Genomic DNA, 26,379 nt, shown 5'->3' with positions numbered 1-26,379 from the left:
GCCACTCCAGTTGACAACAGCCAAGTGTGTGTGCACTGGAAATAAAGGATACTTTCAGAAAACCACTTCCTAATACTTAAGTCGATTTGCCAATAGAAATAAAAAATGTCCTATATTCATTATTCAGATTATTCAGCGTGGAACGAGACCAATCATTTTATAATTCGATTAAGAGCACATAGTCCTAGCCGCCCATTGGTCGATACCTGTCAGCTCAGATTTCTACACTATCCCTGTGCAGTATCCTTGAAGGATAATGAAAAGTATAATCAACATTTTTTGCCGTGTGCGTGTGTGAGTGACGTCTCAACTTGGCTCAGCTTGGCCGATGACTGGGATGTCCTAATGGTCTTTTGCCTCCTGTAACTGACTGATGTTTGGCACACACACACTTCCACAACCTCACACTCGCCCAGCGACGCCATAATTAATGATGAAAAATTGCTACCCACACACATGCAGAGGAAAGGGCACACACACAGTCGGACACTCAACATATGCAAGGGCAGCAGGAGAAGGGAGGGCGGACGGGTGAAAATATAAAGCCATTTGGTTTGTACGATGGAAATTAACATGAAAAGGGCAAAGCGCAGCTGCCATTCGCGTATGGCCGAATATGTGAGATCGGTCCAGAATCCGCCACCTCCAGTTCCCAACACCCAACACCCAACCCCCAATCCCCAAAAACCCCCCACATGCAAGTGGTCAATGCCAGAAGGTCGGCGGAAAACAAGGAAAAAACCCTTGGAAAAAACACCACCACCCCGCTGGAACACATAAAGTGGCGCACTAAAGCTGCGAGCTCGGCAAAGTGATTAAATTGAGTTAATTATGTCCACCGAGAGTGAGTGTGTTAGAGCAAGACAAATACGAGTTTGAAGTTGTACATAAATTATTACAAGGATATTAAATGCGGCGCACAAAACAGGGGAATTACCCGAGTATTAAGTGCATATTATCAGAGGCCGTTAAATGCGGCAAATAAAACATTTCGCCTGCGTGAAATTGCTTTAATCAACCCTTAATCTTCATTACAAAACACACTTTGTCTTTGTTAAGTCTTTGCAAAGTTCTTTTTTGCCGCCGAAAATATTTCTCATTTAAAATGAGCATTTGGCCATTATGGAATGAGTTGCCACTTCGATTCAGCTAAGTCGCGTACAAATTTGCCTTACGAAATCGAACTTCTATCAAAGTTTATCAAAGCCAAAACATTTAATGGTTGTGCCAAAGGCTTCCGCCATTTTTTGTTCAGCTTATCCCTTTGGACCAGCCCGCTTTTTATTTGTGTATGTTTTTAGTGTATACTTGTATTTTGCAGGAGTGTGTGTGGTGGCCCGGCTCTTATCTAAAAACCCGTTAAATTTATTATGCAACATTGCGCGCGGGTGGAAAATGCGATTTCTCATTCGATACAGATTCAGGTAAACATTCGCCGTGTGTGTCCGGCAAATAAATAAAAGCGAGCATTTTCTGCTGGCGCGTGTAGCGCCAAATAAAAACAGAAAAACATTAACAAGCGGCGGCGAAAAAAATTTAACTTAATTGCCAAACACACACACTCAAACAAACGCACACGCACACACAGAGGGTGATGCTGTGGCTGTGTTTTCCGCGGGGGGTTTTCCGGGCGGGCGGGGTCGGAAAATGGGGGCGGAGCTTTCTGCTGTTGGCGTGCGTGCGCCGTGCGATATAATTTATGTTTCAATAACTTTCGAAACTCATTGAAAAGTCGCTTATGTTTGCTTCAATGGCAGCAGCAGCAACAAAAACAGCAGCAAAAACAGCAACAGCAACACAAGAAGAATGCTAAAAGTACAACAATAAATTGTTTGGATTTACTTATGCGCAGGAGGGGGTGGGCAAGTGGGTGGCTGGGTGGCTGGGTGCCGAGTTTTTCTTAGCCCATTTCCCATTTTACTCCATTTCTTTTTTTTGCTGCACTTGAGCGACCCCGCTTTGTCTTCTCACCCGCAAGAAGAAAATTCCCGCTCAACTTGCAAAAGTTTTTCGCTATTTTCCCTCTCATTCTTTTTCTGTGAATGTGTTTTGTTTGCCATTTGCTTTCATTTTGTTTTTCCCGGGCTATTGCCTTCTTTTTAGGATTTTCCACCCCGCTCGCCGCCAACCATCTGCCACTGTTGTTCATTTTATGCTCTTAAAATTTATTTGCAAGTTTTCTAATTTGTACTTCACTCCATTTTATTGTAATATACAATCTCATTTGAAGTGAGATATCTCAGGACATCTATCTAACGCAGAAAAATGTATGAGGACCGAAGCGAAAGGGATGTTTACAGAGAACGAAATTAATTTAGGCGAATTTAATCAAATTGGTTTGCAATATATATTGTTTCAGACATTTATAATCCCTTTCGAAGCAGTAAAGTTAAACATAATAGAAATGCTGTGGGTATATATTTCATAAATAGCCCTATTCCGTTCGCTCTTCTCTACAGCCTTTTTGCGCCGTGTAAGCAGTTAGTGGAGGTGGCCTATAAGTATGCAATGCCTTCTGATGGCTGATCCTGGTGGCGTATCCTTGTTTCCTGTTTCGGAACCGGGGCGCATATTTATTAACCACACTGTTGACTCTCGCTGCGGCAACTTTGCGTGCAGCTTGTTGCTCCTCTGGCACTTTGGCCCCTTCCGCCCTCTTTATCCTGCCCCTTCTGTCTTCCGGTTTTGAATTTTGTTGTCGCACCTTCTCAGGAATTCTGTTTACATTTATTACTTTGCGCAAGTTTAAGTGAAAAATTTCCATAAACATTCTTTTAAGCGACATAAAGTTTTTATTAAATTTTGCTAGAAATCCCTGACACGATGATATCAGGCAACACAACGGCAACTCAACGGCAACGGCAACGGCAAGGGCAACGGCAACAAATAGAGCTGCGGAATTTACAACTACCAGAGGGTAGAACACCTGCCACCCCGAGCTGCCGCTCTTCAAGATACTTTTCGGAGGGGCGGAAGGGGCGAAGTGCCAACTGTTTTACTGTTGGCAGTACGAGATACTGCTCCGGCTTCTGCTGCACGCAGTTCATAAAAATTTTGCCAGCCAACATGACATGCACAAAGGCGAAAGGACACACGGCGCCTGATCCTGTGAGTGGAAGGGAGTCGGGGGGAGTGGCAAAGTTAGAAGGAGAAATGCAGGAAGGTGGCATAAACTTTCGTCGCTTGTTAACCTGAAAGCTTCGCCGCCACTCCACCGACATTAGATGAAATTCAATTAAAACAAAGATATATTTCGTTGGACAAATTCCAGCAGCAGTTGCTTAAACCGGGCGAAAAAGTGCTCTAAAAAAGGAAAGGACTTTCGCGCATTGTGTATACGCCCCATAAAACGCTTAATTAGTGCAAAGGGAAAGCGGAACATAAACACTTGCTTGTTGGACGTTCTTAAACTTTCTTTGTAGAGAATGGAAATGGAGTCTGCATAACTTTTGCAAAAAGTGTTCAGTTTTAATTAAATAAGGCAGAGGCAAATTCCTAATATTCTTAAAATACAACTAGGTTTAAAATAATATGTTAATATGTGAGCTCAGTTAAGAATCTTTTAAATTAGTTGAATATTAACTAAACATATCTTATATTTCATTTGGTGTATATCAAAATTGAAATGGACTCGTTTAAATGCCATCTCATTATTCATACTGTCCGCAAAAACCAGCTAATTTACGTTAAGCATTTTTAAATAAGGTCAAAGTACAGGACTGGCCGGGGGATTCCAGGGGTATTGGCCACGTTCAGCCAACTGGAAGTTGATCGAAACCGCAACAAATGACAAACGTTACGGCAAAAGTACACAACACGGAAATACCCACACATGTGCAGAGGAAAAGAGAAAAGCCAGAGTACTAGGTAGAGGAGTAACTCGGAGGAAAAAATAAAATCAATGAAAATGAAAACCAATTAGCGGTTAACCAAACTGTTCAAATTTGGAAATGGATGCAGCCGTGCATGGCCATAAACAACAACGCCAACAAAGATGGCACAATCGCACAGGGTTGGCAGATGACTGATAGAGGGGTCAACAGCAGTCGGGCAAGGCTGAAAGGTAAAAGGTTGCCGGGTTACAAATTTATTACACGAAAATAGGAAATAATTAAAATCAGTTTGAGCGCAGATAACGTTTCGCTTGGAATGGGGTCTGCCCCATTTTGATTGATAAATCAGAAGTCACGGCCAAACGCGCGGTGAAAATGAAAACATTACGGAAAAGCTGCAAGGATATGAAATAAAAATCAAAAGAATCCTTTCAATAAGTAAACGATGACTAGGTAAACGTTTTTCCAGCCTAACGAATCCAAACGTGGATATTTTATCATTGTTTATCCTATATCTGCAATCACATTTCCTACAGAAAAGAAAACCCTTCTATGCACATATTGTATTTCTCAAATACATTGCGATTGACCACAGATAACTCCCTTATAAGTCCCAAAAAATGCACCCCACTTCGGACACAATCCTTCTAAGGACCCACTCACCTGGATCTGCGCGTCGTGGGATCCTTCATGACCATAGCCTCTGAGATATCACCATAACGTCCGAAGTAATCGCGTAAGCTCTCTGAAAGGAAAACAAGCAAATGCAGTGAATAATCAATCAAAGCAGGTTTATGAAATGTCCTGGGGTTACACCCAAGTACGGCCATCAAAATCACGACGCCAAAGTTACTAATTTCGTTACGCGCTAAATAAAAATAAACCGAAAGCAAATATAAAAAAAGGGAAAATGAATTTCGCGCGATGCCCAAATAAACAAACTGGTTGGACCCTAAACTTCTTCTCACTCCTGTCAGAGGATCTCCCTGAATAACGGCCCTTTCCCCTTTCTTCCTTTGCGTACGCAACTGGACATTATTCACATGCATACTCGCAGAGTACACTCGAAAAACTCCTGAGTGACTCCGCAACTAAATTTAAATTGATAATTGTTAATATAGACAATAATTAAAAGCTATATCTTATTCTGCTGCTTGGACTTTTTGAAGCTCAATGTATTCCTAACTTGCTAATAAAAACTTGTGTAATAAAAATAAATATCCTGTGTTTTTTCTACAATTTACTTGCTTCATTAATGCCATTCGACTTTGTTCTTTTGTCGCAAAACAATAAAAATAATGAATTTTTTGTTGTTTCTCTGAGTGTAAGCGCACACAAAGTACGCAGACCACTTCAGACTCGCTGCTTTGGTTGCCAGCGGCAGCTGTTGTCTGCGGTTTTGCGAGCTAATCTGACTCTGACTCCGGCCGGAGGATGCGGATGCGGATGAAGGATGGCGGATGGCGGATGGGGACGCAGGACTCCGCCCGGCTGGAAGCACTTCAGCGGCACGTACGCACACAAACGCAACACTGAAGTTATTTCAACAAAATTGCCAGACAAAAGGGACCGGGGCGGGGATTGGTATTGGCATTGGAAAGGGGGGCCACACGACAGATACCAAGGCTCGTTGGCTGCGATTTAATGCAGCAAAAACAAGCAGAATAAAACCGATAAAGTCATCCTTCGTCCGTCGGCTGCTGGCTGAGGAGCCCTAATCCAGTCGAGAGTCGGCGCAGCCGTCATAAATTCAAACTACAATAAAAATTCAATAAAACAAACGATTTTGCCGTTCACGCCGCGTGGCCAAGACGCTCCGGCCATAAATGTGGTGCGAGAAATCGCACCAGGGAACCAGTAGCGGCAACACCACCATCGCACCACTACCCCGGCCCAGAAATCGCGGCACCACCAACACACACGCACCAAAAACAGAGCCAGAGCAACTAGTTGCGCCTTGTGTTGTTGCAAAAAGTCACACTTAAAACAAAAATTCAATACAAGGCTTGTGGGAAATCGTGGTATTCATTTTGCTATTCAAATCCCTTTGGTCAGAAAAATTATTTCCAAAATGGATTATTTTTTACAAAAAGATAGCTAGAATTTCGGGGAGTTAGTTTTTTAAACTACACATTAACAAATTTTAAAACTTAAATGAAAAAAAAACATCACAACTAGTATTCAAGTATTTTTTTCGCTTTATAAGGCTCTAGCTGCATTTTTCGAGGGCATATTAATTATTTTTAATTTTTTAGTTATGTATGCTGAACTTTATCAAAAGTTTATCAAAAGTTTTCAGTCTGTTTGTCCAAAATACGCATCCAAGTTATTTCCCTTCCAGGCAAATTTTGTAAGAGTGCATGGGAAATGTGGCCAAGGGAAAGGGTACGAAGGGGTAGGGAAATGGGGTGGGAAACTGGGTGGCTTGGGGTGGGTATGGTACCGCCCACAGGCAGACAGTCAAGTGGGGGCAATGCAACGCAAAACGCGAAGCGCGTCGCGTGATTTACATAAGTATGCACAATAATTATGAACAATAAAAAACAATTTGTTTGCTTATGACAGTTTTGGAACCATAAATAACAACAGCAACTGGCGCAGCGGTTCGAGTGGCATGTGGATGAGGGAAATGGTAGATGGAAAATGGGAAATGGAAAAGCTCGGCCGAGTGTGTGTGCGTGCGTGCGGAGCATGCAAATTGATGGGGCAGCCAAAGGGTTGCGCTCCATTTCGTTAGGTTCGTTGCGTATGTGGCGCAGCAAAGTATGCTACACTTTAAGTTTAAATGGGCAATTGCCCCTCTATGTTCCTGATGAAGGTGCGAGGCGTTGGGAATGGGACAGGGGCAGGGGCGACTCTATTCTATGGCTTGACTTGGCCATTAGTTGAAGCTGAGGTGTAAATAAACCACTGCCAATGGCTGTGACTGAGTGGGTCACCGGAAATGAGAATTCGCAGTTCATTCGTTACCGTCGCGCATAAAGTTATAACGACATTGGAAAAGTGGTATAAGTTCTATTTGATTTTGGGTAATAAGCTTTAAAATTTTATTTTTTAATACCCATATCTTTTAAGTTTATAACAATCTCATTTGATGTATATTTTCTTAACACTAATTCTGCATCTATTTCCCATATTATATCAGAATGGTCTCTTATATATACAAAAGCCATATGAACTATGTACATTATAGCTTATAAATTCCATATTTCTTTGTCTATTAATCAATTTTCAGGAACGTTAAAAAAATAGTAATCGTGGGGACATTTTTAATAAGCTTTTTATAAAAAACTTTAGAAGTAACTAGTCCAATTACATACATATTTCAAAATAGCACACAAAAATCTTGAATTATTTATGATTGTGATTCCGCAATCTGCTATCAAAAATCAGGTTCCCGGTGAAATGCCAACATGAAGTCATCATCAACGTGTCAATCAGTCCGCTATATCTCACTTTTGCCGCACACAATATTTCAGACAGGGGCCTTTCTGCCCAATTAAACCCCTTTGCCGTTTCTCACAGTGCACCAGCCCCCCGAGTTTCGGGTACCCCCCCCTTCTGCCATCCATCGCGGCATTCAGTTTTGAGTGACAGCTGCAAAGTTTGTTTTGCATTTCATATTTGCGAGCTTGTCTGCAGCCCCCCACTCAACCGCTTTACCCCAACTCTTTAGCAAGGCTCACTGCCAACTGTCACTTGACCGGCCAAAACCCGCGTCCTGCCACGCCCCCCTGCACCCGCCCCCAGCCGACGGGGCCAATAGAAAAGCTGGCAAACAAAATAAATGTGTAAATGTGAAGAAGCAAAAAACTGGCAACACAAAAACAAAGAGAAACAAAAATGAAAATGGTCAACAAATTAAAACGCGCCAAAATAAAAATAAAATTAAAATTTATTTGCTACCCAACGGTTGTGAAAAAATAAAAATAAAATAAAATACACATAACAAAAACGAAGGGGAGACGAGAAGAGGAGAGGAGAGGAAGGAAGGAGGAAAGGAGCAGCGACAAGAGCGAAATATATTGTAACGGGCCAAAAGCCAAACTTGGATTTAATTAAAATGTTTACCACAGTCATTTCATTTTCATAGCCAGCAAACATAAATTTTGAAGAGGAGAGCGTGTGCGAGCGAGAGGGTCGGGACCGCAGAGCGAAACAGCTGCAAGAAAATGCCAAAAACATTAAAGTTACCACACCGGACTAACGCACGAGTGGAAATTTTGATTGTTGCATTTTTGGTTTGGGGCGAAAACAATAAGCGATAAACAAAATAGGTTCAATCTGGAAGCAGGAATTGGATTTGCAGGTAATTAGTTCAAGCAGGCACAGCAACACACACACACACACACAGAGAGAGACGCATAGAGGCAAATTTATCCCGAATCCATTTAGTGGGATTATTTATAAGAAAACTCGGACCCCCATTCTTTCCACCCAAGGCAATCCGTTTTGCGGTTGGAGGCATATTAACCCCTTAACGTCCTGGCGGCCCTTAACCCCCTGCTGCCCCATCAACGCCCAAAAGGTCCCCAATAGGCCACCGCACATGTTGTCAAAAGCACAATGCTGAAACCATAAATTTATGTGCTTTCTATTGTTTTTGCCAAAGAAAGCGGAAGTTGTGTGCTCTTTGCGGTGCGCCTAGGAGCCATAGGGGGTGGCTAGGAAAATGGGGAATTGGGGAAAACTACACAGCAGCAAAACAGCAACCAAAACCAGAATGGGTGAAAAAGGTGTGCGCAAAGGGATTTCAATCAATTGTGAGGCGAACTGAGGCAACTGGCAGCCACGCAACAAAAACTCAAGCTCAGCTTCTGTTCCGTTCGGTTTGGCTCTGCCCTGAGCTACACTGCGCGAAAGCTTGGCAAAAAAATACAAATACAAATAAATACATATACAAATAAATAACTTAAGAAACAGCCAATTCTGTAACAATTCTGTGCAAAAAATTCACACAAGTAACTTAATAATAATATAACTTAATATTGCACTGTAAATTAGATTAAAAGATATTATCAACTCCATGAATTTAATTCACTAATAGGTTGTGTAAATATTAACACTAGATATAACGAAGTTTGTCTGAAATCTTATATAACATCTTTGTACTCAACAAGACTACTGCTGCAATGTGGCACAACCTTTCCACTTCAAACGCATAAACTTTATTTTCGGCAATGACATTAGCAAGACATTCCAACTCCAAAAAATGATGAGTTTTGGATTGAATTAAGACACAATGATTAAAAATCTTTATTTTTCCCTCAGCGTATCGTTTTGTTGGAAAACGCAAATTGCTATTTTGTCTGAACAGCAAACGAGATGGCAATTCACTGGAAAGCAGAGATACCCAGAGCGGGGCGGAAAGAGATGGGGCGACAGGCAGTGAGAGAGACGGCTAGATGGACCCGTAGAGCCTGTTGTAACACATCCCGGTCGTAGCATCATTTTTCATGCGCTCCAACAACTTTTGACAAAGGTCGGTCAAGCAAGTCTTAAAAACTTTGCGACAAGACAACGCACGTTCCGTTCCAGTCCCCCTTGCCCCCTTGACCCCAGGAGCCCTCGTCCTGCGAGGCCGCCTTTCGCTTAGTGAATTACGCCGGCTTTAAGGGGTTAAGGTTCAGCCCCCGAGGGCTACGGGTAACAGTTGTCGCTGTTTGCTCTTCGCTCTAAGCCGTAAATAATAATATTTGGAGAAGTTGCCAGCCAGGGCGAGAAACCAAAAAAGCGAACGCTTGATGCTCTAGGAAACCTGATAAAAATAAGTGATTCATGGCTTTAAAATGGATATTGATATTTTTTGCAATAGTTTTAGATCATTTACTCTTTGCTCAGTGAATAAAATTATTTACATTCGTTTTTACACCGTTAAAAGCATTTTTGCGCCTTAGTGAAAGTGAGTACGAAAGTGAAATTAAGCAGAGAAATACTAATTCAATCGAAAACAACAAGAGCAAATGCACAAGCCAAATAAATCTTTGAAGTAATCTTTGAATCAAGAAAAGTTAAACATAATCCTATCAAAGATTTCCTTATAAATACGGGTTTAATTTCTTTCTTGCACAAGAAACAATAGAACCATAATTGAAACAGTTTTTAGACTCTCAATAACAAAACTAAAAAACTCCATCCTAGATAAGATCCCCTTTGATCTGCCAACATAATCTGGGCCCGTATAAGGAGCAACTGTTTTAATTATGATATGCTTAGAGGAGTTTCAAGAACCTTTCGAAACTTTCGCGGTAAACATCTTCATGCATATGAAACTAAGCTCTCAGATTTGGGATAAATAAATATAAGGCATAAACTTTACCATGCCCACATGGCCCACTGGAAAATCCTTTTCCCACGCAGAATTCCTTAACCCTACTCAATGGCTCAAGAATGGAAAACTTGTTTACAAGCGTCAACATTTTCACCTGATCTACGGAAAATGTTTGCCCAAGTTGGCGCGATTTATGGCAATGGCAAGTCATAGACTTATGGATTGCCATAACTTGCGAACGGCACTTACCATAATTGCATTGGATATTGGAGATTTTCGGGGAGTTGGGGCATCTGAGTCGGCAACTTTGAATAATTTATGTGAGCTGCGTTCAAAGTTGAGACGCACAAATTAAAATCAACGCACCAAATGATTGATGAATGGCCGGAGTATGGAGACGAAGTGCTCCGTATCTGGATCCGCCTTTGTTCGGGTCAAGACATTTAAATACGGACAATGGGTCACTAACACAAGGTAAACTCCAAACTAAACAGAATGTCAAAAATCAAAGTCCAAACTTGATGGAAAACAAAGGCCAGAAAGTAGGCAAGTTGAAGAAGCGCCGGTTAAACAAAAGGCGGTGAAAACTTTCCACGCACACAAAGCCAAAACTTTCGGAGCAGAAAGAAAGTGGTCTGGCGTTTTGGGGGGTGGGAGTGGTCTTATCTCTGGAAGACACAGGATCCAGGACCCATCACCCAGGGCAGCATCAAAAGCATGCTAATGTCCAGCCCTGGCCGCAATACGCCCACCACGTAAACAATCTCGCAGATTGGGGGGCCAGAAGAGACAAAGACCAAGACAAGAGCCGAGAAGTCAAGCACAAAAAGGGTCAAGAGGGTCTTCTCCTGGTTGGGTGGTTGGTGCTCCTGGTACGTTCCACGGCACAAATCCAACCCAGCCCCCCCAGAGAAGCTCCTCCACGCAGGATATGCGACGACGAGGACGACTGTGAACGCATACGAATCAATTGATTTGCGAAGTGCGGCGGCAGCAGGACGAAGCGAACTCAGCCAGGATGAAAGGTCTCGGTCCCTCACTGAATGCAAAGTCTCAGCTCGTTTCCTATTCCTTCTCTGCACTCGGACTTTTTGTTGCCAATGCAGCCAAGCGGAATAAATTTCCAGCAGTCAAGGTAAATCGTCGTGGAAATCACTGAAAGCAAATTAAAAAGTAACATCCTGGAGAAAGGGCGAAAGGATGACCAAGCCAGGTGAAGTATGTAGATAGATATGCCACCACTCACTCGAGCACTGTAAATATCAAGGGTATTGTTTTCACTTCACTAAAAATGTATTACATTCCTAAAATTCTCTTAAATGTATCTCCTTCTAAAACTGAAAAATTCATTGATAATTTCCTCTTTAACTATAAATCTTTTTTATAGATAATTACATCAATACAAATTTTACACAACATATCCTAAATCATTCGAAAGAATGTTTTAAGCTTTAAAAATTTGTTTTTAATTTTGAATATGGTTTGGAGGCAAAATAGACAGCTTTTCAGACGTTTCTCTCACTGCTCAATGATATATTTTCTATATAGAGAGACAGAGTCAATAAGGATGATGGGGATAGAGGAACAAAAGGGTCAAGCGTTCGACGCAATAAACCAAAATGCGACTATCAGTCCAACAAGGAGGCGGTGCCCGGAAAGATGGGGGAGCTCTAAAGGATTTCCTTATAAATTATTGTGAATTTATGCGAATCATTTCCAGTCGGATTGCCGCCGCGATGGCGATGACGCAGCCCCCGTGGAGCAGGAGCAGGAGCTGGAGGATCGGGGGCAGGAGAAGGAGAAGGAAAGCCGCCGAGGATTTTAACTTTATAATTGAATCCATTACTTAAGAACGTGCGTCCAAGATTTCGATGTATTAAAGTGTTGGCACCCACACCCTACCCTCCTCTCCCACGAAAATCCAAAACCCAATCCCATGCCATCCATCCAAGGAAATCTCTACCGCTGATTGGCAAGGGTAAGGCGAGTTAAGTTCTTGGTTTGTTGGCTACACAAAAACCCCGAAATAAGTTTTAATTACGGGCATATGATGGTGCCCGATAATAATAATAATAATAATAACGGCGAGCGAGCGCACGAAACGAAACGAAACCAAACGAAACGAAACGTTGGAAAAACTTTTGGCGCCCCGGCAACGGAGACGGACTGAAAAATTCTATTATAATTAATAGCAGAAAATTATGAAATTAATGCAAAGCAACAAAAATGGGTGGAAAAAAGAACGCACAGCAGCTCAGCCAGAACAGCAGCCCGAAATTGGATTCATTAAAAATTGAAGTGGGTTTCGTGGCAGCGCCGAGTGGAAAGTGTGCTCGAGCTTATCCCAAAAACTTGAACTTGGAATGCAGCGAAAGGGTTGCAGAGGGTCGTCCTCCAGAAGCCCCCGCAATAATTGAATATCTCAGGTCGGATTGGGTCGCAATCGGCATAGATTTCTCCAATCACATTTAAGCTGCTGAAATGTTGATGAGGGGCAGATTAGAGGCTGCAAATTTGGCATTCCACCGGGCGGATAATTAGAAAGTGGACTACTCTGATGGGGAATGGCCAGGCACGATAATAGCGCTGGTATTTCGAAGATACATTTTGTACAAAACCAATTTTGGTCAGTAATTAAATTATTTCATTTCGTTACCGCAAAAATGTAAACAGGAATTATTGTCAAAGCTAACGAACCATTAAATCGGAATAGGCACACACAAATCGATTTCAAAAATAGAAGTCAAAATTGTTTTGTTTTATTGCACGGCTTATCCTTATTATTTAAGTTATTACTTAAATGTAAACAATTGTTACACCAAGAACGATAATTCCTAATTTGAGCAGCAATATTATGTAATTTGAACACATAGTTATTGCCGCTTTTCATATTTGTTTAGGAAACATATTTTCTTGAAGCCCTATAATATATTATATCATATATTTTAAACATCAATTATATTAAAAATTATATTCAATTTTATTTTAATTTGACGTTTGCGTGCGCAAATAAAATTCCACTTACTAACATATATGAATCGATATTTGAAGTACGAATTTAATTAGCACAAATTGATGCAATGATAGGAATAATAATTGTTATTCTGGTTAATGTCTGTGTGGCTGAATATTAGATACGCGATCAAGTGAATTGAATTCCCAGAGGGGCAAGGAGTATCGATGTACCAAGTGTTGTGAGTGCTCTTTAAAGCTTCGAGCTTAGCCTGCTCCACAACAAGATACATCCTTCGGGCCACTTTTCATTAGCCAACCGGATTTGCCCTGGCTGCTTTTATTTTTTGTTGTTACACGCAATTTTTCATACTAATTACCAAGCAATTTAGTTTTGTGTTTACACTCGCTGGCCGCCTGCCCAGTTGATTGGCATTGGCAGCGGCAGGTGGCCGCCTCATTAGTGGCTTAACTTGCTATACAAAATGTGTGGCACTTATGGCAAACAGAACTGAGCACAGAGCACAGAAGTGGTGGCAACATGAAACATGAAAAAGCAGCAGCATCAAATTGACACTTAACCGGAGTGGCAGGGTGTGCAGCAGGAAGGCAACAATAAGCAGCCACACGTTGACCAGCTGAGTGGATGGGGAGATGCGGAATGGGCTTGGGAAATGGCTCCAAGGATGGGAGCTGCAGGAGCAGCAGGAACAACAGCATTACCAACTGTGCAAACAAAAACGACGGCGTTGAGGACAAGGCAACAACGCTCATACACACTCGTGCACTGATAAAAAAGAGGAGCCCTGTACGCCCATAGAAACATACACTTATCAAGATTATTTGCGTTGTTCATTAAGTTTTAATGATGATATAATGAAAACAAAGGAGTATGGGAAGATAAAGTTAATCCTATGAGGATAACACGAACTCAAGAAAGTCAACAATAATCTATTCAATTTTTACTCTTCAAATACATTATATATTTATCAAAATCCATTAGCTTCTTGAACACAAGACACATGAACTTAATTGACAGTGTATTTCTTTAAACTTCATTGCTTATATGTATTATAATTACCTAGTCTTCATTTGATGAAAGTTTTTTCCCCGGTGCACGAAGTGTGAAGAGAATCCAGGATGGGGAAACGACAGCGACAAAGCCTGCCACATATCAGTCAGAGATGAGACACAGGGACACCGACACAAACGGAGACAGAGAGCCTGGGAGTCTGGGAGCCCGAAAGCCGTCGAGAGATCCTTTAAAGTCGACCCGGGCACTTGTTGGTGTCCGTAAGCTGGCTGGGCAAACAGGCAAACAAACCCAACTAACAAGCCATAAGATGACAGCCTGCCAGTGACAAATTGTGCCAAATCGAAATGGTAAACAAATGCCAGCCAGTGGAAGAGAAATGCCAACGGAGAAATGCCGGAGAAAGGCTGGAAAGCGGAGTGGCACAAGATCCCTGACCGAATGGAAGCAACAAATATGCAAATTCTGCACATCTGCTAATTTGCTAAGCTGAAAAAGAGGAGCGGCGGGCGGCGGGCGGCGGGAGATGAAAATATTGATGCGGAGCAATCAAATGTGCCACGGGGCGTATGCGCAATATTTGGAAGGCCAGAGCAAAAGTGGCCACAGATCATAGCTCAGTTCGGTCCACTTTGTGCGGTATTAGCTAAGCAAATAATCATTACATTTTCCATTTGTTTTTTGAATACATATATACCTATCAGTGTGTGCGTTTGTGCCTTATTTTCGTTATTTCTTTTCAGAAGAGTATCGATAGCCCCCCAAATAAAAATCTCTCACGCATTCCCAGCACGTACCACATGATTCCCACCCCCCAGCACAATCCCTCTCATCACTCGGCCCCACTTGACGAGCAAACAGCTCTCGAGGCATAAGCCACCCCCCAGATCCCCCAGAATCCCACCAGAATCAGACCTCCGTCCATCGAAAACTCCCCCGCAGTTTTCTCCATTTAAAAAAGTATCAATTTCATTGTTACGCGAGCTCGTTTTTGCCCTGTTCCCTCCTCTCTTAGTGTTTTGGTTCTTTATTATATGGTACATCCTTGGAGCAGAGTCTTATGAATAGCATAAGAAGCTGATAAAGAATAACACAGTAAAGTGAAGTGGGTACGGACAAAAGTGTGGAAAAGATTATTGAATAAAAATCAAGCACTTGGGTAAGAAAAACTTTACATAGGAAATTATGATTATGGGAAAGAGCAAGTACCGAGATAAAAAAGTCTAAAGAACATATTCAATAGATTTCCTGGCAGAACCTAAAAAGCTAAGAAAAACTTATATTCAAGAAAATCTGTTAATTAAAAAGTATTTTTTATAAGATACTTAAGGCATTTAGTAAAACCAAATGGTTTTTGGACCCGAATTCTTATAAAAACTATGAAGTACTTTCTTCATAAAAGAAAACCTACAAAATCGGAATACAAGTTTTTTATTTTTTGAAGAAGTGTGAACTTGAATTCACATTCAACTACTCAAGCTAGCGTAAGAAATATTCGATTTTCGCGTAGGGCATTGCCCATTTTTTCATTTTCATTTGGCTGTGCACAGTGAAATAAATTTTGAAACGGCAATTGCACGAGGGCCCATGGCAATTTTAGATGAACATTTTCCACAGGACCCGGAAAAGCAGGCGAAAGCAGGGCAGGACAAGAAATTATTGCCCAGTCATGACGTGAGTTTTCATTCGACTTTGAGTTTTTGAGTTTTGCATAAAATTTCAATAAGGCCAAGTAAGCAAATGAGTTTTCCTCGAACGGTTTTCCTCTTTGTCTTCCAAGTCCACTTGGCCAGCATTTCGGGGTAGAAAAAGTAGCAATAGTTTGTTTTAAGTTAAGACTGTCCCTAGTGTCAAATTGAGCTAATCAGGCTCAGGTTGTGCCCGAAAAGTTCTAGTAACTGGGGGGATAATGCATCATTTTGTGGTCAAAATGGCAAAAGCGTTAAGTTTTTATGACCAACGACTTTTGGATCTAGACCAACAATAATCTCCTGCTGTTTCAGACCGAGTTTGCTTGTTTGCTTGTTTGTTTGTTGGGAGTTTCGCTCGTTTGCTGTGTATTTTATTTTATCGCTGTTGGCAGCCAGAGCCAAGGCAAACCAAAACCCAAAACAACAATAAAACCAGTCAAAAAGCATTCGAAATGCCAAATGAGTTGAGTTGGCCCCGCCCACCTTTTGCCTAATGGCCAACCCATTCACCTCCTCCTTCCAGGGCGGGAAAACTCAAGCTTCACTGTGTGTGAGCGCTCACCTTTTGCAATTAATCCGTTGCTGGAAAAACCGACGCCTCCGCCTCCGCCTTCGCCGCCCCTTTCGTCTATGTCTATGTAAATTTTTGGCCCAAGAAACGAGAGAATTTTCACACACCTTCCGCCCGCCCTGCGTTGTGTTGTGTTATCTTCGTTTTTCATAAACAAAATGGTAAAATCTGTTTTGGCTGCCAGCAGGAAAAACAACAACTTCCCGCTGCAATTTGGCAGCGTTTTGCGGCGCGAATCTCTCGCCGCACTGCCAACTCCCAAAAGCTCTACCGCAATTGCTACTGCCATTTTTCGGTCTCAAGTGACAAATATTAGAGGAGTCTTTATCGCTAATTAGACTTTGTAGCCGTAAATCTGTTGTCATTTGTTTTGCTTTCCATTTGTGCTATTTCTGGTCGCGCAAAAGGTCCTGCTGTGCGAATGCAGTTTGAAGTTTGCCAACTGATGCCGGAAACATTCGAGACTCCAAGGAGTTTGGGCTGAGATGTTAAGCCACGGAGCTTGAGTTGCTCAGAGCTGAGGGAAAACACCAAAGGGGGTTGGGACCAGGACCAGGACATATAGAAGTAATGGCCTGGAAGTGACTTTTAAATGAGTTCACAAATTGTCATAATATGATCGAAGCACTCGAGAACAGAACTTCAGAACTTTTAATTATCGCATATGTTTCCTGAGGCGGCATTTTTGGATTAGAGCACAGTAATATATAAAGTATATTTCACAAATATATCATACAATTTAGTAAATGAATTTAGTAAATTCAAAACACTTAAGCAAGATTAATTCATCTTACACTACCTAGAAAAAATGTATAGGCCTAATTAATTGTTTTAAAAGGACACAATTCACTTAATGTTCAGTAACATCTTCGTTGTGCAGTCGTATAAAAATCCTTTCGTTTTCCAACAGCAATATTGCCGCAATTTTTGCGCTGTGCAATTACTTCTGGAGCACCACAGGCGGCAATGGCAGTGGCTAACTATGGAAAACAATGGCCTTGGATTGCATCCAGCTGCCATTTCGAGCGGATGGCAGACGAAAACGATTCTGCGGATACGGATTCACCAGCGAGACAAACGACAAGAGACAGCGATGAAGACCGAGGAGGAGCGGCAGGCCCTCTGCGATTATACGAATTTTTTATGGCACATATGAGACTAATAGAGATTGGGATGTTGTATGAAGGATGGAGGATGGAGGAGTAGCTGGAGCAGCTGGCGCATGCCAAGAAACGAGCCGAGGCCAGTGGCAATTTATGCGGCTCAGTGTTGCATTAAATGTACAGTGAAATGCTTGAGTTAATAAAAAAAAAACCAAAAAACAAGAAATGAAAAAAGCCTGGCAAGCCCAAAAATAAAAATGAAAAGCGAAATGAAAATGAAAATGAAAAAGGAGCCCAGGCCCAGAAAGGAATCCTTCAGAGGCATCTAGCTAGAAGTGTGGCCGGAAATGAAGCGTCCCCATTTGGAGGTAATAAGTGTTTTTGGGCTTTTGTTTTTGACATGCCCATGATGAAGTGGGGTATCAAGGTTTCCTCGTGCAGAATGTGACCAAATGGGGAATTATCTTTGAAATAAACGTGATGAAAATGAGTTATTGGCAGAGTTGCTGATGAAAAGGGATAGCGTAAACGACAATCCTTTGGGAAATCAAGAAACGCAGCTTAACAAAAAGTTTAGAGATGTTTAGTTGTCTACTACTACTAGAAATTTCTATTATTTAATTATTTAAATTAACTTTAATTGAAGCCAAAAAAGATAAGGCACAGCAACTTTGAATACAGCAAATGCGTACAAGCCCACTGACCAATTTTCTCCAGTGGCTCCAGTTGCTCACTCCGCGCACTTCGCTCCTCCAGAATTTTTCCCACTTCCGAGACGAATCGAGAGCGAATCCCGGGCCTAACCAAGCGCAACCAAGAACTTAGTTAACATACGCACGCACACACACAGGCGCACAGAGCTCACTTTCCCCCGGTGAAAGTGTGTGTGGCATGTGTATGATAAATAGCTTTCAATTTATATGCCTCGAGGGCGGTCAGGCCAAAGTTTTTGGCTCTGGGATTGCGAGGGAACCGGGCGAAGACTTAAAGGTGTTCAAGGGTCATTTATCAGGCAGAGCGGCAACATTTAGCGCTGCCTTCGAGCCCCCAACATAGGTGGCAGGATGTGGAGGTGTGTTGAAATATACCTGTGTATATGTCTGTGCGGCCATGAAATTTATGCCCTCCGTCTCCAGTGGGAGGCTGTCTAGTGCCGGGGACGGGACACCAGCTCCTCTGACTAGTGGAGTATTCATTTCGATCTGAAAGTGAAAATCATTTGCAATTGTGGCAGTTGCCAGTTGGCAGTTGCAAGTCGGCGACTTCTAATGGCTTCGTAGAGCGGTCGAAATTACTTTAACCCGCCAGCTGGGTCCTCAACTAACTTCTCTTGCTGTTTTTGCACTGCGAAAAATAAACAGAGTTGTAGTTCGAAATTGTGCTGGCGAGAACTAATTGATTTCGTCATACCAAACTCTGCAAACAGAATTTCATTGAGTCTCATTAATTTACAGATTTAATCACCCAGAGTATTTGGTCCTTACATATGCAGATATCAAAACCAAGGGAAATGGACACAATCAAAACAATTGTGACTATGTTAGCTACTTCTTGTTCTTCTTGGTGTGTAGCTAACTTATGGAAAAGGGGAATGCTGTCTTTTTAGTAAAAGCCTCATTTTTCGACCAAGTGCGAAACTTCTTTTTGGTCCTGTGTAACTATCTGCCTCACCTGCCGCCCCATTAAATGAGTGAGTAAATGTGTGTAGCTGTCGACAGGTGTGCAAGTAATTACACTCACACCCATCATCAGCAGCCATCGGAGGAGCGGGCTGGGAATTAGGGGCTGTTAGTTGAGGGGGGCGTGGCCCGGCCTTTGCATACCCGGCACACAATTTATATTTGCCAAAGCTGCCGCTGACGCTGATGCTCCGGCATTGGAGCATTGGAGCATCGGGGCTTCCAGGCAGACAGGCAGTCAGGCAGTCAGTCAGGAAAAATGGTTGCCATTTCCTTGGTCTCGTCAAAATTAATTAATTTGCAGCGCTGCTGCAGCAAGGACCTCGTCGGCCGACGGCAGACTTCGCTTCGCATTCCATCTATCCTGCGGTTATGCCTTAGAAAGCCACCACACAGATCCCCACCCACGCACAGTCCACAAATCAAACGGAGCAGGCGGCAAACGATTTACACTGTCCAACAAGATGATTGACGGTCCAAGGGCACTGAGAGAAACTGGGCGCGCACGCTGATTAGTCTTTAGGAAACACGTCCCTTGTCCCTCTTAAGCTTAAGATGTCTCCATCCTATATCTCCATTTGTTGAACCTAATATTCCGTTTGATATATTCACAAAGCTATTTAAACGCAACCATCTATATGCCATATTTATTTATTTTTCTTTTAAGTTATAACAAAGCGACTTGCTGCAGCGTTTTCTTGGGTTTTTAGTGGAAGCTTGAGTTTTGCAGACAAATAATCGTTTGCTTGTTGATAAGAAGGAAATCGATGGTCTAATATTGAACTGCAAATACATTTAAGAACAAAAGCGGGCGTTATATGTATTACGCTTGGATTTGTATTGGCAACTTTGTTGCCGAGTGAAATCAAATCCTGGGGTCAGATGCTATTGATTACCAAAGTGCGAGCCAATTGAATTGAATTTGTGCTACAAATCAAGTAAGCAACTTAGCAGCTAAACAACAACAGCAACAACAACAGCCCCGGGCTCGGCCACCAAGCCACCCCTCTCACCCCCTTTCACCCCGCCCCTGCATCCCTGTCAATAGCTGACCCCAATCAGGGGAAGGGGGCGGCACGCACACGAGCACACAAACGGAGCATGGGCGTGGCCGAGGGGGGAGCAATCAATTGCAAGGAATGCGAGAGCAACAAAAAATGCGGAGCAGGAGTAGCGGGGGTCGGGGGTTAAGCCTGCCTTCAAAGGCCGAACTCCAAACTACCCTCAGAATTCCCTTCAAGCTAACTGCCATATGTTAATATATTTTCGGTTTTGGCGTAAAGTTTATAAAATATATTAGCTCGGACTTTCTCAGGACTCCATGCGTTTGAAGATATTTTACAGCCTTACTTTTCAATAAGTTAAATCCTATTTTAAAGTGTAGAATCGAAATTTAGTGTTATAAATTATTGCAATTATTTAACTCAATCTTCTGCGACATAAATGTTATTAGACACGAAGTATTCTCCGAAACGGGAAAACCCTACCACAGAAAAAGGATAGCGCAGAACAAGACGTGGCCAAGGATGAAAAAGAAGCAGGAACAGTGCAGGATCCACTCGCTTTTCGTGCGTTGCCTGCCCCACGTGGCAGTGAAGTGCAGCTATAAAATACTAATCCGCATCAAATGAATGCTACATCAATCTTGTGTCGGGCGCAGGCGGCGGATGATGCGTCGCCAGGTGCGTGAGGTGAGGATATCGAGCAGGTCCTGGGGAGACAGCACAGCAAGGACGACAAGCACAGCCAAGAGCCATCAACTATCCGCCGAAAAGGGTGCAGGATGCACGGCTGAGCCAGCGACGACGAACTGGTGGCAGGCGCAACTTTAATTTTGTTACTAAGCCCGGACGGGGACAGCGCGGGCTTTCCCAGAGCCAAACAGTGAAGGGTACACTAAAGAAAATTCTGAGTGCTAGGAAGAACACTTTTGAAATTTCACATTGCAAGATCATTTAGATAGCGCTTTAATATAACACTTGAAACGTTAAAGCCATTCTGAAATTTAAACCTTCAGTATTACTATTGATTGTCAGGGCAACATTTTTTAAAATAGATATAGATTTAGATTGCCTTCCAAAGTATACACTTGCACTCCATTTCGTACACCAAATTTCAAGGAGTGTTGGAAAATATGCTTCCTGAACAAATATTAAAAGCGGCAATAACTATGTGTTCCGACAGTAAGTTAAACATTCTTCAGGCTTTAATTAAGACAATTTTTACTACTTTGTGCAAGTAACACATACACTACATTCATACATGCATGCATGCATGCATACATGCATACATGCATACATGCATACATGCATGATTGCATGCATGCATACATACATACATACATACATACATACATACATACATACATACATACATACATACATACATACATACATACATACATACATACATACATACATACATACATACATACATACACACACACACACATACATACATACATACATACATACATACATACATACATACATACATACATACATACATACATACATACATACATACATACATACATACATACATACATACATGTATGCATACATACATGTATGCATACATACAAACATACATACAAACATACAAACATACAAACATACAAACATACAAACATACAAACATACATACATACATACATACATACATACCTACATATATACACCGGTACATATACTACACATACACTACACTCACTGCTCGACTGGTAAGAGAGGTTACTATTTTGTGACTCTAAATAGAAGACATACCTTACAGTCCTCACTAGAACTAGTTGGGAATTATAGGGCTACAAGAAAATATTTTTCCTAAGCAAATATTAAAAGCGGCAATAACTATCCAACAGTAAGTTAAACATTCTTCAGGCTTTATTTAAGACAATTTGTACTACTTTGTGCAAGTAACATATATACTACATACATACATACCTACATACATACATATAAAAATATCTATATATATTATATATATATAAAATATATAATATACATACATACAAAATACACATTAAAGTTTTTAAATATATTTTTAAAAATAATAAAAAACAACGGTGTATAAAACAATGTATTGTAGAGCAATGCATTAAGTGCACAAATGAAAGTAGCGATTTATCATTATGGTTTTGGTAGAACCCTGACTAATTACCGGCTCAATTTCTCTCTCTGCAGGGAAAGCGGTAGGAGCGACTGTGGCTGTGTCGGTGGCAGATGCCGTGGAGGAACCGCTCAAAAGTCATTTCCGCAAATGTTGTCGGCATCGTTGTCGGTGTCGCATCCTCGGTTCGAGGATTGCGGATTCCGGGACGGGAGACAAACGGGCAGCAAGAACTAGGGATTAGGGATTTGCGTGCACATAAATGAATTTCGTGCACGCATGGGAGGCTGATGGAGCTGGTGGGGGTTGCCGAGGAGTGCAAAGGGGGCACCCGGGCTGAGTGGTTGAGCAGTAGGAGCCACCTAAGCCCTAAGCAGCTGCTGCCGCAACAGTAAACGTTATCTACACACGTGCAACGTGCAATGTGCAACATGCAACCAATGAGCTGGCCCCACATTTTCCCCAACCCCCAAGTCCAGCCGCATTTGCCCACCCCCCTTTCTCCAGCGCCCGGTGGCATAACAATCCCACCACTATCCCTCGTCCTATTGCAGCCCCATCGTCTGTGTTTGCATTGGTGTGCAATTGTTGGCATTACGTGCCACTCTCGATTGCCATTCAATGACAGGAGCAGCAGGATCCAGCTTTAGAGGGGGAATCCTCGGCAGGAGCGGCTGAATGGAGGACCGGCGCAATCCTCAGCCCTCGCAGAGCCGCCAACTATTGAATTACTTTCAACCTGCGACTGAAGATTGCACTTGAAATAGGATTCACAGCTCACTCGCTCTCCAAAAGCTTCAGATTTTCAATTTCCGTTTCCTTTTTTGCGCTTTTTCAGCCACCACCAGCCCACCAACCCACGAACCCTCCACTCCCCTTTGATCTGTGCGTCTGGGCTAGGGATTGGGTCCTCCGCCTTTTTTTCCCCGTTTGTTCATGTCTAAGCAAATGGAATAAGCGCGCTCATTGCTCGAGCTTGTTGCCGATGGATGGATGTATGGACTCGGGGGCACGGATGGATGGGTACACGGATGGATTGATGATGCCAGCCCAGAAACTATGGAAACTACGGGCATGCCCTTCGCAAGGGTTTCAGCTGGGGGTCAAGGGGCTAAAAGCGAAAGCTTACACCTTTTCTTGTTTACACAGCTTTTGGAAACCCGACTTCGAGAAATCATTAAGTTTCTGCTACTAAATCTATCGTAGATAATTGCGCTACCAAAAGTATATTGTGTGTTTCCCTTTACCAAAAAGCTTAGACATTTTAATTTAAAAATTAAATGTATTGTTTTAGCTATCAAGAAAACAAAATCTGTGTCTCCTGTACTATTAAAAAAGAAATCTGTTTAGGAAGAATGAAAGGTAGTGTATCTAACTTTACAGCCAATAATAATCATGATAACCCTTTATCGCTCAACTTTCCCATCGTGGTAGTATATTCTCCTGCCCCTTAAAATATTCATGGTAGCCACTAAAAATTCCCTCTTATTCGACATGGAGTTTCTGTGACGACCTGCCCAGAAAAAGTGCTGGGAGCCTCGTTCCTCCACGGTGGGGTGGGGGTGTCATTGTGGACGAGGACGGTGGCAGCCAGTGCACGTGCATCGCTGCAGTGGTTGCCACGGGCAACTACCGCCACTTGTACCCCCACACTCTCTATCTACGAGGCCCTTCCTGTGCCAGTCCTCCAGCGGCAGTACATCAATCCTTTAAGACGCAACATTGAGTGCCAATCAACAAGTGCGTTCCATCTTGGACTCAACCTGTGCGGGAAATTCGCCACCCTTTTGCACTACCCCACCACATGCAACAGTACGCTGAACACTTTTATTGCTAACCATTTTTCCCTTTTCTACTCTTTTTTGCGAGGAATGGCGTATGTTCTGGCAAGGATTTGTACATACAAGTGAATGCTCTACACACGTTTTCAGTGTGTGTGTGTGAAGGGTGCCAGAGGTGGCAGAGGGGGCAGAGGGTGGCAGAATCGGATTGAAAAGAACTCGGCACGTATTTGTCACGTATTATATATTTATAGCAACCAATGAACCGTTGAATGCATGGACAGACTGCAGGATAGGATGTTGAATGCATAAAACGCCTCCCTGCAAAGTTCCCCTCCTTTGGGTTCCCCGCGGACATTGCTCATACGCCACGTGTACTTGAGAGTTGGGCTTAGTTTAAATTGAATGTTCCTCGGGCTGTCTGCACCACAGAGAAACTGAGAGTGTTCACACTGCGGTCAAAATAACTATCCCAAGTGGGGGTTTGCTTACAAAAAGACAACACTTTTGGTATTAGCCTTTATCAAACATTTTAGAATGATATTGCCAGATTTGTTGTTTAAATGTCCTTTGATTCCTATACCTATTTACTAGTTTAATTTAAAAACATATGAAATACTTATTTTCAGTCAACTCCTGAATGTATTGCACGTACTTATTTTCCCTGTGCATGACAGAGCAGGAGATTTTCTGTAAGAGAGATGGAGGAACAACCATCACAGTTTAATTATAATTTTAATCACTTTTGCAGCAGCAGGAGCGGCGGCAACGGCGGCGCGGAAATGAATTTTATGAAGCGTGCTCCTAACTGTCGTGCCCAACATAAACTGTTGTCAGTTTCTGGGGATTCCTTGCTGGAGCAGGAACAGGAGCAGGAGTAGGAGCAGGAGCAGAAGGATGCGGGCCATCAGGAGCAGGAGAGTCGGGAGCAGAAGAGTCGGGAGCTGGAGAAGGGACCACCGACGGTCATGTCAATTCAATTTTTGTGCTTCCGTGCGCGGCGACAAGTTTTAGCCAGTTCCCCAACGCCCCATCGCCCCAACGCCCCCTTATCCCCTGACATTTCAGCCAGCGGCACTTTATGTACATCATCATCAACACCTTTTGCCAGGCGCCATTTACACGCCGTCGTCTATCCTCGTCTCTAAGTCTAATCAGCCCAGACAGCCATCAGTCGAGGGTTTGCTATCTCTCTTTCGGAATCTCTCCCTGTCCCTATCTACACGGTTTTCTCCATCCCTTTCGCCCTTCCCAATTGTTTCTCCCATTCCCCAGCGATGTGGGTAAGCGAATCAATTTTAATGCCGCATTTGTTGCTCGGATTTTCGTCGAGCGCAAGAGGAAAAGCTGATACAAAATCTAAATCAAAGAGCAGGACTGGTGGTACCCTGTAAAATTAGCTCAATATTAGCTTTAATTGGGCACACAATTGGCTTATATAAAACCACAGAAGCACAACAGTTGTTAGATGTAATACAAAGTTTAAATGTTCTAAATTATTTTAAATTATTAAATTTTCTTAAATATTGTTCGAGATTCTTATTTGCAGGAAATCATTCAGTGTCACATTGTTTTCTACTCTTTGTACATATATTTTATTAAATGTTTCTACGTGTTCGTTTTAGATTTTACAACTTCACTCAACTTATCCCCCCTGAAAAACACCCCTTGGTGAGCTCGAAAAAAAATTTGAATTATATTTCTTTCTTGCCTCGTTCGCCGGGGCAGGCAGAACAAATTGAATCATATTTTTAACAGCGACGAAATGGGAAATTATAATTGCCAGCTGAGCATTTGCTTTAGACTCAACGAAGTTTGCACTCGCGGGCCTGACACACTTCACTTCATTCATAGAGCGTTATGAATTAAGGCAAGTGCACATACTCTAGATATATACGAATACGTATATATACATAAATATATATAGATGTGAACGGAGACGAGGCTGCTGACATGTTTTGTCCACAGGCACGCATTCTCTTGCGGCCTGGCTAACTGGCGAGCGGTTCTTGTTGGCCCGGCTTTTGGCGTTGGTTGACTATCTGGCTGGCTGAATGGCTGGCTGGCTGGCAAGTTTCCCAACGGCACGCGCTGGCTGCTTCCTGAATTTTCGCAGCACCCAGAACCGCCCTTTTTCGGTGACGACAAGTCAGCCTGGCTGCGTCACTCATATGAGCCGCAAATATCCAAACCCCATCCCCCCCGTTGTGGCATTTCACGTTGATGCCACGCACGAACGCTTACTTTGTCGCATGCCCAACTTTTGGCTATTAAGTCATTTTTTGGCTTTTTAGATTTGCGACAAATTCCCGGGGTTGTGTCCACTAATTGCCCAGAGTCTTGTGCCTCCTATCTGG

At 42.5% G+C, this 26,379-nt stretch overlaps 1 protein-coding gene across 7 annotated transcripts in view; it reads right to left on the bottom strand.

The window, feature by feature from the left end:
- The window catches only part of LOC6543693 (RNA-binding protein Musashi homolog Rbp6), a 165,849-nt gene that overhangs the window by 100,231 nt on the left and 39,239 nt on the right, over positions 1–26,379 (bottom strand). For all 7 annotated transcript variants that reach the window (XM_015158528.2, XM_026976626.1, XM_026976627.1 and 4 more), the window contains one exon: positions 4,497–4,578. In XM_015158528.2, the coding sequence (XP_015014014.1) occupies positions 4,497–4,578 (82 nt within the window). The remainder of the gene's footprint in view (positions 1–4,496; positions 4,579–26,379) is intronic.

The sequence above is a fragment of the Drosophila erecta genome, unplaced genomic scaffold (genome assembly GCF_003286155.1).
Source record: "Drosophila erecta strain 14021-0224.00,06,07 unplaced genomic scaffold, DereRS2 tig00000021-arrow-pilon, whole genome shotgun sequence".
Lineage (NCBI taxonomy): Eukaryota > Metazoa > Arthropoda > Insecta > Diptera > Drosophilidae > Drosophila > Drosophila erecta.
Note: the sequence above shows the minus strand (reverse complement) of the source record. Positions and strands in the feature narration are given on the sequence as shown.